Here is a 15576-nt window from a genome sequence, read left to right as displayed (position 1 = left end):
TTCCTTTTTGAATGCAAGCATTTAGAGCTATAAATTTCCCTCTCATTACTGCTTTCACTGTATTCCTTAAGTTTTGGTATGTTGTATTTTCATTTTCATTCACCTCAAAATCGTTTCTAATTTCGCTTCTGATTTTCTCTTTAACCAATTGGTTGTTTAAGAGTATGTTTTTTAATTTCCACATTTTTGTGAATTTTCCATTTCTCCCTCTGCTATTGATTTCTACCTTCATTCTGTTGTGGTCTAAGATAAGATGCTTGTAAATGACATATAGCAGGATCATGCTCTTTTAACCATTCTGACAATCTGTATCTTTTGATTAGGGAGTTTAACCCTTTAGCATTCAGTATTATTACTGTAAAGGCAGTACTTACTTCAGGCCTTTTGTCCTTTGGCTTTTATATATCATATCTTTTTTGTGTCTAATTTTTATTGCAACATCCTTTTCTGTAAAGTTGTTCTTTTGCGATGTATCTCACTGATCCCTTTCTTATTTCTGTTTCTGTATATTTTTTAAATACTTCCTTTGTGGTTATCCTTGGGTTTATATTACACAACCTACATCTATAACCTAGTGATTTTTAAAGATACCAACTTAGCTTCAATAGCATACATGTTCTCTGCTTCCATATTCTTTTATTTTATCTCCTTATGCTGTTTTTCCTCCCACTTTACCACTTTATATTTTGCACATCTGTTACCAGGAAATATGCCCTTTTATCAGATCCAATTATATTCTGGTTTTTATATAAATTAAAGAGTAGAGTTTTATATTGAGGACACAGTACTATTGGGTTTTACATTTACTCTTTTAGTGGCCCTTACTGATATTGTTCTTTTCTTCACATTACTCTAAGTCAACTTCTCCTGTCTTTTCCTTTCAACCTTCAAACTTCCCTCTAGTAATATAGTAGGGAATGTCTCTTGTTAATAAACTCTCTATTTCTGTTTATCTCTGAATATTTTATACTCTCCTTCATTTTTGAAAGACTGTTGTGCTGGATAGAGAATTTTGGGTTGACAATTTTTCTCTTTCAGTACCTTAAATCTCATTTCCATGGTTTCTGAGAAGAAATCAGCACTTAGTATTATTGAGGTTCCATATTATGTGATGAATTGCTGTTCTCTTGCTGTTTTCAGAATTCTCTCTTTACTGTTGACATTTGACATTCTGATTAGTATGTGTCTCAGATTTGGCCTATTAGTTCTTATACTGTTTGGAGTAAATTAGGCTTTTTAGATATGAATATTTATGTCTTCATAAGAGTTGGGAAGTTCTAAGCATTATTTCCTCAAATATTCTTTCTGCCTCTTTTTCCTACTCTTCCCCTCTGTGACACCCATGCTATATATGTTTGTATTCATCATGCTGTCAGTAAATTCCTGAGATGCTGCTCAGTTTTGTTCTATTCTCTATCTTTTCTTTGGACTGTACCATTACAATTGCCCTATCTTCTGGTTTGTTGATTCTTTCTTGTCCCTCTTCATTATGATGTTATATGCCTCTAGTGTATTTTTAATCTCTTCTCTTTCATCCCCATAATTTCTGTTGTTTCTTATTATACTTTTAAATCCTTCTCTATGGTCACATATTTTCTTCTTAAGATCTTTTATCTCTTTAGCCATGTTTTCCTTCATGTTTTTGCATTGATTGGGGATATTTAAACATCTTTGATTAGCTGTTTGAATTTCTGAGTCTCCTGCAAAATTTTAATATATTTCCTAGACTGAGCCATATATTCATGAATCTTCATGTGTGGCTTTTAATTTTTTACTGATATCTAGGCATTGATTTTCTTTATAAATAAACTCTGGTGTTCAGTCTCTGCTTCTTGTCAAGGCTTTTATTTGATTGGCTTTGTGTTTAAGGCTCTTCTTTTATGATTAGTTTAACTTAAGCTAGATCTTTAGAATAGCCCATGTTTAATTATTCATATTTTCAGCTCTTCTTCACCTGATTCTTGCCCTGGATATGTGGTGCAGGTTTTAAGATTACACTTTTGTGCAACTGTTTCACCTCCAGGAGAAAGTTTCCTCTCCTTTATTCTTTCTCCAGGAATCTTGATCTATTTGTTTTTGTGCAGACTTTTCTCCCTAGATCCTATGATATGTTTAAATTCTCTCACTCATCCTGTGAAATGGAAGCTTAACCTAGTAATACATATAGTATATATCCCTCCTTCTTGCTCAAATGTGGCATCTCTCTAAGTCAAACTCAGCATATAAACTCACTACCTTCCTGCCAGCATGGGACATGACTCCCATGGATGAACATCCCCAGCACAGAGAGATTAATACCTAGCACTAACTAATGATATATTTGGAAAAAGACCTAGACCAAAAGGAGGAAATATTAAATGCAAATTAGTTCTTATGGTAAAGAGATTTAAAAACGAGTCAGTGCATTATTCCAGATGTTATGCTTATGCATGTCTCAGGAGGATCTCACTGACTGCCACAATAAACAGTGCCTCAATCGGGGTGCTCCTGATGGCTCTAGAGACATCTAGACACTAGCCAGGGTAGACAACCCCAGAAAATTGGCACCCCGTTGATGGGCCTTACCTTGAAATATGATAATCTATCTCCTTGAGATATCAGAGTTAGAATCATTTATAATTTTCCTAATGTGGTTCTTCTGCCCTTTTCATTTGAACCTAGATTCACACTATACCCTTAAACATATGTCCCAGAGACTTAAATCTTCTGGCTGTTAATATACTGGTTGAGCCCTAAATCTCAGCAGAGTTAGAGCCAACACCTATCTTCAGGTCATCAGACTCACCAAGGACAACTAGCAAAAGGGTGACGATGGACAATGCCTCTCCCCCAAAACAGATTATCTACAACAGCAAACAGGATAGTTCATCCATCTGCCCCATGGGATATAAGCCCTCTCTCAATCTAAAGCAGAGTGAACATCACCACCCCAAAATCCTCAAGATTGAGGAACAAACAAACAGACATAACATGGGAATGCAACTATGGACAAAGTAGACATTATTATTCAAGTAATGGAAGAACTTGTAACATTGATACAAAGGCAGTGGTCACCAGAGGTTCTGAAGGAAGGGAGAGGGAAGAATAGGTGTAACATGGGGCATTTTTGGGACACTGAAAATGTTTTGCATGATATTATTATGATGGATACAAGCCATTATACATTTTGTCAAAGCCTATTGCATGGTGCAAAGTGTAAACTATAATGTAAACTATAGATCATGGTTAGTAGCAATGCTTCAATTTGTGTTCATCAGTTGCAACAAATGTAACACACTAATGAAAGATGTTGTTAATGGGGAAAGCGTGGGAGGAGTAGGGGGTGTGATATATGGGAATCCTCTATATTTTCAGTGCAACATTTATGTAATCTAAAGCTTTTTTAAAAATAAGGGGGAAAAAGTCTCTCATGCACTGCCCTGTTTTCTTACATTTTTCAGTTCTGGGGCTCATCCTACCTTACAGCAGTTCAGTTTAATCCCCCTTTTTTTCTATGAGGCTTTTCTGCCTCAGGTTTCTTACCTGTCAGATTACCCACCCCAGGTTGCTACATGGCTCCATCCAGAAAGGTCCATTTTGCCTTTAGGTATCCACCCGACTGAACCTGGGTTAAAGTTCTTAGCAAACTTTCTATTACAGGCTGTCTTTTTTGTTGTGTTACACCTTGGAGCCTTTTTGCATGCAACACTCCTCAGTGGCTCATGTCCCACCCTGGGTCTCTGCAGACTTAAGTCCCTGTGCCTGGTTATGTGTGGAGTTATAACGAGCTGCTATAAGTCTACAGTCTTAGTACACACTGGGAAGGAGCTCAGGCTGTGGTGCCTCTGTGTGCCTCCCTAGCTGTGCCGAACCTAATGAGTAGAAGGGAAATGGGAGCTGACTGACATCCTGGATGAAACTCTCCTACCTGATATTTTTCTGTTTGTTTTTTTTTTCAGTTCAGTTTTTGTGGAGTCCTCATCCAGTCTCTACCATCTTCCAGTGGGATTTGTCATTCGCTAAATCTCTGGGGAGGCTTTTTCAGGGAATTTCATTGCCATGTTGATGATGTCACTTACTGTAATTATTAGTTTCTTCCTCCCACTCTTCCCTGGATGCTTTACAGTATTCTTCTGGCCTCTGGTTTCAAAATTGTTGTTTCAAACTGTTCCTGCCTGTTTAGTACTTGTTTTGACTGGAGGACTGAGTCCTGGAGTTTCCTATTCCATCTTCCCTGCAAGTTCTCCTTTAAAGGCCACATTTTTCTGCAGCATTTCTACTATCTATTATGGCATTATTCCTTTTTACTTCTTGTTTATAACAAATTGTATGGGGTTAGATTATAATCTTTTTTGCTTTCTAAATAAGATGGACTTTTGTGGACTATTAGAATGTTCCCGTGGTGGGGGCTAGGCTAGGCCAGTATATCTTTCAAGCATCATAGCTCAAGGACTGTCCTCTTATTTCTGTGAATGATTCAAAGTATGGCCTTATGCATCACCATTTCTCCACCACTTGTAGCTAAATATGGCTAAGAAAGCCATGTTCCTTCTGTCCTTCTATGGCAGTGAAGGACTGAATTTGTTCTCAGAGTACTCTCTGTGATCGGCTTTCTTTGAACCCCTTCTCTAAGTACTCTAAATTTTTTTCTCAGTTGCCTGTGTTGCTGCCCTCTTCAGTTTGGGCTCTGCATCAAGAAATTTTCTCTAAGCATGAGGCTTCTATTCTTCTTGTAAGGGAGCAGATAATTCAGAGATCTTGAAGAGTTTAGTCTTAATTTTGTTCTCTTACAACACTTTAGGATTCTATGAAATGTTATTTTTTCTCCCTTCCTTCCTTCCTTTCATTCTTTCTTTCCCCTGCCTCTAGCCCACACAACCCTCCCCCCCCCCCCCTTCTTTTCTCTCTTTCTCATTTAGTCATATCCCTGATCCTGGAAGGACTGCTTCCTTTTTCACCAATTATTCTCACTCTTTTTGCATGTTAATATTTGTTGTATATTTGGGGTTCCATTGCTTGATGAGCTTTTCTATTTCTTACTCTTTCTGCAGCTCAGATGCTCATTTTGTACCTTCTGACAATCTTTATATTTTATTGATGTCTTTTTTAAATGCCTTTAATATAATTACTTATGTGCTTTGTATATATCCCACCTATTATTAATATATATTATCCTTGATATATAATTGTCTTATATGGTTTTGCAAACTTCAATAAGTTTTATAGTGTCATTATTCATTTAGATATACCCTTTTCCATTGTTCTTTGACCCTTCATCTCTGACTCTGGGATCATTTTTCTTCTGTTCGACAGTCACTTTGAAAATGTCATTCCATCACCTTTTGGCTTTCATTCTTTTTTAAAAAAGACAGCTCTATGGCTAGTTGTTGTTCTGGTATTGCCTTAATGCAGTTTGAGTTTGGCATTTTTTTTAGATGACTAGAAGCTGGACTACAATCTTATTACACCTGGGATAGCATTTCTATCCAAAGTGTGAAGGTTTAACATAGCCCCCATCTTTACCAGGCTCTGGATTCCACTTTTTGCCTCCGTATCACTGTAAGGATGCCAAAAATGCTGCTCAATTTCTCAGCAACTGTGGGGGCCTAGGGTCCAGGCTACCCCTCCTTAAATGAAATACAGTCCGAATCACATAGCCACCAATGAAAACTGATAAAAAGTAACAGACCTCCCCAAAGGAAAGAATATACTAATGGTCCTACAAACTTTAATCCCCTCAAGTCTGTATACTCCCTTCCTGTGATAACATCACCAAACACCCCATTTGTGTACCTCATGGAACTTTTGCAGAAACTCTGTTCTCATACCCTGTGGAATGTCTTTGTCCTGGGATCTCTTGTATTCTCCCTCCTTTTCTCACCTCTTTGCAGAGTGTTAACTTCATTCTTTGACCGGCTGCCATAGAAAAATCTCTCCTGTTTCTAATTCCCAATAAAGTCCGTGTCTTAGTCATCAGCCTGGTACATTCTTAGGTCTTGTGGTTGCCCTGACTCATGCCCTTCAGGACTTGGGTTGGAAAAACTACCTTCTTCAGACTGACAAATTCCCCCCAGGGATAAAGTGACTCCAAATACAGAGTTCATCTTTGGATTTCCGGTTCCTAGCTCTAGTCCCAGTAATTCTTCACCACTTTTTTAGCTCTTTAATGCAATCAAGTGATTTTAAAAAATCTTTTCAATCAGGCTTTTTTTGTCCTCTTGGACAATTAAATACCTTATCTTTCATTAATGAAAGGTGAAGTCTGGTGTAGAAAAAAAATTTTAAGCCAGGGTAAGGGAGAATTTATTTTATAATAATTGGCTTGGGGATCTATTAGATATTTGCCTTTAAAAAGTTAACTGGTTGTCTGTAGCAGGCACTTAAACAAAGTAGAAGTCCGGGTGCAATATAATAACTTAGATTAGCATGATCAGTGTGCATGCAGAGAAATTGATATATGTCAATTATAATTTTGGAGGTAGTTTGATGAAAAGAATTTGATAATGGAGAAACTAAATGGAAGAATCAAGGATAATCCATAGCATTAGAGGATGCCATCTCATAGTTTTATCTGATAGTTTTTACTTTCTTCATCAATGTTGAGTTTTATATCCTCTCATTTCTTTCTTTTTTTTTTGGTACCAGGGGCCAGGGATTGAACCTGGGTCCTCATATGTGGGAAGAAGGCATTCAGCAACCACAGGGCTGTATCAGCTCCCCTGAATTGGTTTTTCTCATTTGTCCTGGTTGTTGTTTGTTTTTTATTTTTTTAGGATGCATCAGGAACCAAACCTGGGACCTCCCATGTGGGAAGCAGGCACTCAACCACTGAGCCACACTGGCTCCCCTGAATTTTTGTTTGTTTGTTTTGCTTGTTGTTTGTTTCTCATTTTTTTAGGAGGCACCAGGAATCAAACCCAGGACCTCCCATGTGGGCAGGCACTCAACCACTTAAGCCACATCCACTCCCTCTCAATTATTTCTTTTTTTTTTTTCAATTTTTATTTTTATTTCTTTCTCTTCCCTTCTCCCCCCTTCCCCATTCCCTCTCCCTCTTGTTGTCTGCTCTCTTGTGTCCATTCACTGCATGTTATTCTGTGTCTGCTTGCATTCTCAGCAGCAACGGGAATCTGTGTCTCTTTTTATTGCATCATCTTGCTGCGTCAGCTCTCTGTGTGCAGCGCCACTCTTAGGCAGGCTGTGCTTTTCCACATAGGGCAGCTCTCCTTGCAGGGTATACTCCTTGTGCCTGGGGCTCCCCTACATGGGGAGCGCCCCTGCATGGCATGGCACTCCTTGTGCACAAGCAGTGCTGTGCATGGGCCAGCTCACCACATGGGCCAGGAGGCCCTGGGTTTGCACCCTGGACCTCCTATATGGTAGGCGGGCACTTTATCAGTTGAGCCACTTCCACTTCCCCCAATTACTTCTTGAAAAGAATTTTGCTTCTACTTTTTATAGTATCCCATATTTATGGGCCTAGCCACATCCAACTCAGTAATTATCTATTCATTCAAGGATTATTTCTTTTTCAGTAGCATGAGTTAGACTGAAAATGTATGTAAAAAACTTCATGAAGGCCTTTGTTTTTCTACCCATAACTTCAAATTCTCTGGAAACAAGTATATTCATCTTATGTTAATATTGATAGTATACATTTAGACTTTCTCAAGCTAAATGACTTTGAATAAATAAATCTTAGGAAGGAAAATTTTTTCTATACTATGTGTGGATCAATCTTTGTTTAAATGACTGAGATTTCTATTATCACCGCACATAGAAGGATAAACTTTCCAGAATAAGTTCTTCCTTATTAATTCGATCATTAATTCAACAGGTATTTATTGATAACATTCTGTATTCCAGTTGCTGGTTATACAAGCATTAAAAAAGACAAGTTTCCTCCTTTCAGAAAACTTATTTTATAGTGTTTTGTTGCGTTATAACAATGTTATTTTTAATTTAGGATATTGCAGATTGCTTTAAACTGATCTTGTATTTTCCTTCCTTTTTGCAGTCCGTTTGGTTGCTACTTTTGGAAACCTCCTATTTTTTGCTACTTTCTTTCCATTTAACTCCATTGCGCAATATTATGGACAGATATCCCTCTCCAACAAGGTGATTTCCTGCCTCAGCTCAAATGTTGCATTGGCACTGGGAATTCATCATCTGCTCAAGTTGGAAATAAAAGGTGAGTCTTTGCCTTACAAGTTTTGCCTTGCTGATTCAATTCCTAGAAAGGTATATGTGGGTAGAAGTGTGAGTGAGAAGGTAGAGAATGTTCAATTTAATCATCTCCAAAATTATTTCTTTATGATAACAGCAATATCATAAACTATAAACTGTAAAAACAGACACAGGAATGTGTGAAGTTAAAAATTCCAAAAAAAAATCATTTTATGCCTACTAGTTTACACTTTGTTTTTTCACTTAGTAATGTATCTTGACTTCTTTCTATGTATAGATACACTTCATTCTTTTCTAGAGTTGTTTAATATTCAATTGTAAAGGGGTGCCATACTTAACTAGTTCTCAATGAGTGCACATTTAAGCCATTTCCAATTTTTGCTGTTACCCACAATGGTACAGTATATTTGCTCACATATGCATATTTATCTGAAGAATAATTTCCTAGGTATAAAAATGCTATTATGTATAGCTTACATTTTCACTGATATTACAATTACCTTCAAAAAGAATATACCTATTTATTCTACCACCAACAGTACCTGAATTTTTTTCTATATCCTCTCCAATAATGCATTATATTGCTATCATATAAAAAGCAAATATAGCTTCTTAATTTGCTATAATTAACATTTCTCCTAACTCTGCTCTACTAGATAGTGGGAATGACAAAACTTAATATGTCTGAAACAATTTATTCAGTGTATTCTGAATGAGTTAGGCTTTCAGATATCTCTCTCTTCCTTGTTTTCTTCCAGATGATACTGGTGGGGGTGGGAATTTATCACATCTCATTATAGAGAGAAATAAGGACCTCAGATTTATTTGGTATCCTCTGGATCTTTTGCCTGTGTGGCAACTGCCTAGACTGAACTGCTACACGGACCTTATGAACTGAAGTGTGACTGGTTATGTATAGCCTGCCTAGCTAATGTGCTTCCTTTAGTTTGTTCGTTTGTCTTGTTCAGTAAGTCCTTTGACACCCAAAGTCATAAGGTAATCTTTTTTCTAAAATTTTAACATTTTTATTTTGACATTTAGCTTTTCCATAAATATAGTTGATTTTCCTATTTATTATAAGGTAAGAACTTAATGTTTATTTTCCATATGAAAAGCCAGTTATTACAATTTTTTTTCCTGGATTATATAAGCATAGATCTGTTTGTGGTGACCTTCTTTATTCTATTCATCTTTTTATTATTTCTTATATCAAATCCATACTGATTTTACTCATAACTTTATAAAAAGTCTTAATATCTATTTGGTTTTTCCCCTTACCTTGCAGTTCTTTAGTTATTCTTGTCACTTTGTTCTTCACTTGAATTTTTAAAAAAATATTTATTTATTCATTTATTTATTTATTTATTTATTTCTCTCCCCCTCTACCCCCCACCACTGTTGTCTGTTCTCTGTGTCTATTTGCTATGTGTTCTTTGTCTGCTTCTGCTATTGTCAGCGGCACGGGAATCTGTGTTTTTTTCTTTTTTTTTTTTAAGATGTATTTATTTATTTATTTATTTATTTATTTATTTATTTATTTATTTATCTCCCCTCCCCCCCACCTTGGTTGTCTGTTCTCAGTGTCTATGTGCTGTGTCTTCTTTGTCAGCTTCTGTTGTTGTCAGCGACACGGGAATCTGTGTTTCTTTTTGTTCCCTCATCTTGTTGTGTCAGTTCTCTGTGCAGCACCATTCCTGGGCAGGCTGCACTTTTCTTTTATGCTGGGCGGCTCTCCTTGCGGGGCGCACTCCTTGTGCGTGGGGCTCCCCTATGCGGGGGACACCCCTGTGTGGCACAGCACTCCTTGCCAGTATCACCACTGTGCATGATCCAGCTCCACACGGGTCAAGGAGGCCCGGGGTTTGAACCGCGGACCCCCCATGTGGTAGATGGACGCCCTAACCACTGGGCCAAGTCCACTCCCCGTTCCACTTGAATTTTAAGAACACTTTGTCAAATTCTATGAAAAATAATGTTGGGATTTAATGGGAATTTTATTGCATATGTTGATTAATACGAAGGATCAAGGATACTTAAAGTTTCTCATCTATGAACAAAAATCTACTCTCACTTAATAGCCAAGAAGAACAATATGCATTTGATTTTTTCTGAATGCTTGTATAATTCTTATTTTATATATGTGTCATTAAAAATTCACTGACGTTTATTTAGATGTGGGATTTTTCATTAGCTTAGTCTGCAACAGGATGTACAATCAGTTTTCTGAGTTATTTTTATCAGGTTAGTTTATTTTCTTTTATATCATTTAGTTGTTTCTTTTTTTTTTTAAAGATTTATTTTTTTCATTTATTTCTCTCCCCTTCCCCCGCCCCAGTTGTCTGTTCTCTGTGTCCATTCACTGTGTGTTCTTCTGTGTCTGCCTGTATTCCTGTCAGCAGCACCCAGAATCCATGTCTCTTTTTTTGTTGCATCATCTTGCTGTGTCAGCTCTCCGTGTGTGTGCAGTGCCATTCCTGGACAGGCTGTACTTTTTTCGCACTGGGCAGCTCTCCTTATGGGGCACACTCCTTGTGCATGGGGCTACCTTACATGGGGGACACCCCTGTGTGGCACAGCACTCCTTGCCCACATCAGCACTGCGCGTGGGTCAGCTCATCACACGGGTTAGGAGGCCCTGGGTTTGAACCTTGGTCCTCCCATGTGGTAGGTAGATGCCCTATCTGTTGGGCCAAATCCACTTCCCTAGTTGTTTCTTTTCTGTTAGATATGCTTACTCTTGTAGAAACACTGTGTTTAGGAAGGGAGAATTCTCAAGTTATGGGAGAGTTTCTGAACTTTGAATTCTACCTTCTCTTTTTTTCTGTGGTCTCTAATTTGCTATTTGCTGCCTCTCAAAATGGCTTTCAAGGGCAGCAGACTTGGCCCAGTGGTTAGGGCATCCGTCTACCACATGGAAGGTCTGTGGTTCAAACCCCGGGCTTCCTTGGCCCGTGTGGAGCTGGCCCATGCACAGTGCTGATGCTCGCAAGGAGTGCCCTGCCACTCAGGGGTGAACCCCGCATAGGGGAGCCCCACGCGCAAGGAGTGCACCCCATAAGGAGAGCCACCCAGCGCCAAAGAAAGTGCAGCCTGCCCAAAAATGGTGCCGCCCACACGGAGAGCTGACACAACAAGATGACGCAACAAGAAGAAACAGATTCCTGTACCGCTGACAGCAACTGAAGCGGACAAAGAAGACACAGCAAATAGACACAGAGAACAGACAACCAGGGAAGGGGGAGGGAAGGGGAGAGAAATAAATAAATAAATCTTTTTTTTTTTAATGGCTTTCAATTTGGTAATCGTTTTTAATTCCACTTAATACTTTTTCTCAAATTACCTTTTCATGCTTACTTCGGCAACACATACACTAAAAAAAAAAATTGGGATGATACATAGATTAGCATGGCCCCTGCACAAAGATGACATGTAAATTTGTGAAGTGCTCCATATTTTTTAAAAAAATACATTTTCTTATAACTTTCTTAAAGACACAATGCTCCTGAGTGTTCTTCTTGTGGTGCTAGCTTAGAGATAAGGGAGGAATAAAGTTGAAGGGCAGATGAATTTCATGGGCACTGTCATTTTCAAATCTTGCCTCTTTGCGTTAGGGATTCACTATAAGCCCCCATCCTTTTCCATTTGTTATCCTCCCCACTTCCATTTTTCCTTTCCATCAGGCTATATATAAGCAAAACTTCTTTTTCTCTTTCCTCTGTGGTTAGCATCCATCCCTCGTCCTGTTGAATGTTTTTCCAAATTTGTATAACCTGATGATTATTTCAATGGAAATTTAGCGTCAGGGAGAGAATAAAAGGATAGGATCCAATCAATCACCTTTTTTGATGACTTTTTAATTTTCATTTCTTTTACTGATTTTGAAGATATTTTTTCATTGACATTTTTGTTATTGCTTTTTTATTTTAGTTGTTCCTGTTTATTTTGTCTCAAACATTACTGTCTATTTTTGAAGGTTTATAAGGGAATAGAAAAACAACCAGTGTTGTTACATATTCTATCATCTCTTAGATGGTCTAAATACCAGAATGTCATCAAATACATAATTCACAGCAGCAAAATCTAAAGTACCAGACTTTATATTCTTTGTTGCTTAAATCACAGGGCTGTCGTTTATACTAACTTCTGTTTTGTTTCAGAGATTGGTGTTAAATGGGATAACCTTTGGAAACCAACCAGTCTTGAAGATAACCTCATCTTTGGCTATGTGTTGGCAATGCTTTTACTTGATGCTTTCTTGTATGTCCTTGTGACCTGGTATATAGAAACTGTCTTTCCAGGGCAGTATGGTGTGCCCCAACCATGGTACTTTTTCCTTATGGTGAGTTCTAATGCAGCTGTTATTGACAAAAAGGCCATAGTCCTTAAGAATCTAGGTTCTATAATCTATGTTATAATATTTATAATCAAAAGGTCATGTGAAGAATCATTCTCATCCACATACCTGCCATGCTTGAGTGAGAGCCATTTCTTTTTTTTTTTTTTTTTGGAGAATAAGAGCAGCAGGAATGTTATTTATTCAAAGACAGTTCATTACAGGGCACAGAGCTTGCTACATAGAAGTGGAAGAGCTTCTTAAAATATTTTCTTTTGGTTGATGAATTTTTTTTTAATTCATTTTTTTAAAATATTACATTAAAAAAATATGAGGTCCTCGTTCACCCCCCTCCCCCCCACCACCATCCCCCCAAAGCAACACTCTCCCCCATCACCATGACACATCCATTACATTCGGTGAATACATCTCTGGGCATCACTGCACCTCATGGTCAATGGTCCACATCGTAGCCCACACTCTCCCATGTTCCATCCAGTGGGCCATGGGAGGATCTACAATGTCCGGTAATTGTCCCTGCAACACCACCCAGGACAACTCCAAGTCCTGAAAATGCCTCCACATCTCATCTCTTCCTCCCATTCCCCGCACCCAGCAGCCACCATGGCCACTTTTTCCACACCAGTGCCACATTTTCTTCAATTACTAACCCCAATAGTTCATGAATAGAATATCAGTAAGTCTACTCTAATCCTTACTGTATTCCTCCATCCTGTGGACCTTGGATTGGTTGTGTCCATTCCACATCTATGTCAAGAGGGGGCTTAGATTCCACATGGATGCTGAGTGCAGTCCTCCTGCTTTCAGTTGTAGGCACTCTTGGCTCCATGGTGTGGTGGTTGACATTCTTCAACTCCATATTAGCTGAGTGAGACTTAGGGCCTGGCTATCATATGGTCAGACCAGAGATTCAGATCCTCTGGGTATATCTTAAACCCCAGCACCAACTACAATTCTGGTAAAGTAACAGGAAAGGCTTGTAGAAAGAGATCACATCTGAGTCCAGTTCCATCACGCAGAAACACCAACTCCAAAGAAGGGCCAATTGACATGGCAGTGAACTCCATCTGCCATGACCGTAAAACCTGTGGGTCTCTGTAGCCCTCAGAAGAACCAATACCTAGGGTTATATCTACTTTATCTGTCTCTGAGACTCTGCTCAGGTGTGCATAGGGCAACCCCTCTGATAACCTCCAGACTCTTTTTTAGAGACTCATAGCCATATAAACTCATATGTCCTTTCCATTTCCCCCTTGATTTAGGTCAAAAAGCATTTTTAACTCCTGTTATTATATGTAGGCAGGGATATTCTGCTGGTCTGAGTTGAACCTTTTATTCAAAGTCATTTTCTAGTTATGTCATCAGCTGGTACTTAGTAGTGATCCCTTGGCACCAGGGAGGCTCATCCCCAGGAGTCATGTCCCATGCTGGGGGGAAGGCAGTGCATTTACATGCTGAGTTTGGCTTTGAGACTGGTCACATTTGAGTAACACGGAGGCTCTCAGGAGGGAACTCTTAGGCATGCTGCTGCTCTAGGACTTGTTCTTATTTCAGGTGTACAGGCTCACAAGCATAGTCATTAGTATCAGGGGTTCACTGTTGGACCCTCATTCCTTCCTGGTCCTTGCCGTTGCACCCAGGGGACTGCTGCTACTCCCCTAGGGACCACGACAGAGCCCCCCCAGGCCAGGAACCCAGCACCCCCCCAGCTGTTGTTTTTAATTGTTTCCACTATGAATATATCCAAACATTTCATGCACCCCAGACACATGCCTTGTATAACTCCCTGTCAACCATATGTTCCCTCTCAATAACATCCCATTCCAGTATTCCTCTGCTGCCATTGTTGAACCACTCTGTGATCCAAAACTTCCTGAAAAGTGAAGCCCAATATAATGCCAGGTTCCCTTAATAGTAAAATGGAATATAGCGATGAGTTTAAAGGTTAGATATAGAATACATATTAATTTGGAGATATTCTACATCCTATCTTTTTCTTTTCTTTTTTCTAATTATTAAGCTTATCTTCACAAGAGTTTTAGATCACAGTAATTCATATATATAATATACAGTACTCCCACATATCCAATATAAAACCTTTTCCCTTCCACAGCAATAATCTTTTAACATATTCATACCATATTTACTGAAACTGATGTACTGATATTGAGACAATAGCTTTCAAACAAGGTAACATTTGTGTTTACATTGTGGTTTATACTTTAGGCTACACAATTTTCTAAATTTTTAGTTATCCTATGTTTTACATTATGATTTACATTATTAGTCTATCAGCCCCTATATGTTTTTGGTGTAATATTACATGTTTTATATTCATCCTTGCGTACTCTTGTGAAACACTTCTATTGCCCTCACAGTTACGTTGATTCCATCTATTCAATACCTCTTTCCCCCTCCCCCTAGGGCCCACAGTGACAGTCAATCTTCATTTCTTGAAGAGCTATGTTCAGAGATACTTGCAACAGTGCTGAGGGCTTGACATGCTCAACTGCCCTAATGCCCTGGGAGCCACCATTTCTCTTGAGAGATACAGTTCCCTGTATTTGATGGCATCAGTCCTCCCCAGAATGTGGGTATACCTTCTCTCTCATTATATGGGTCTCTACCCAATGATATAACCCACTCTGGCAAAATGAGCATTCACATATTCCCTAGGAGTCTGTCCTACATCAGATTATCCCCTTTAAGTATCTTAACAGGTAACTTTCCTTATTATATTTTTGAAAAGGTTTTCTCAGCATTATACTTTCAACGAACACCTGACAATCTCCTATGTTTGTATGTTGCCCCACCCTCCCCCCAATTTCTTGGGCAATATTACCCATCCGCCCATCCCTAGCCCCCCTCAAGCCCACAAAGCCCCACCCAAAGGTAACCCTATGCCCCCATTTTATCCCTTCCTTGTACCCATACTTAACTCTAGCTTATCATAGATTTCACCCATGTAGATGTCAGCTTATGTCCTTCTTTTTTTTATGTCCCCGATTTCCTATAAGCCTATCATCCAGTCTCTAGCTCTCTGAGGTAGCTTGGTT

The 15576-nt window shown here is 38.7% G+C and overlaps 1 protein-coding gene and 1 pseudogene across 1 annotated transcript in view; both read left to right on the top strand.

Moving 5' to 3' along the window:
• The window catches only part of LOC101441443 (phospholipid-transporting ATPase ABCA3-like), a 207241-nt gene that overhangs the window by 24078 nt on the left and 167587 nt on the right, over positions 1 to 15576 (top strand). Inside the window, exons 2-3 of the mRNA XM_058286294.2 lie at positions 7997 to 8170; positions 12324 to 12505. Coding sequence (XP_058142277.2) covers positions 7997 to 8170; positions 12324 to 12505 — 356 coding nt within the window. The remainder of the gene's footprint in view (positions 1 to 7996; positions 8171 to 12323; positions 12506 to 15576) is intronic.
• On the top strand, positions 11524 to 11623 carry LOC111764532 (U6 spliceosomal RNA; annotated as a pseudogene).

The sequence above is a fragment of the Dasypus novemcinctus genome, chromosome 23, assembly GCF_030445035.2.
Source record: "Dasypus novemcinctus isolate mDasNov1 chromosome 23, mDasNov1.1.hap2, whole genome shotgun sequence".
NCBI lineage: Eukaryota > Metazoa > Chordata > Mammalia > Cingulata > Dasypodidae > Dasypus > Dasypus novemcinctus.
Note: the sequence above shows the minus strand (reverse complement) of the source record. Positions and strands in the feature narration are given on the sequence as shown.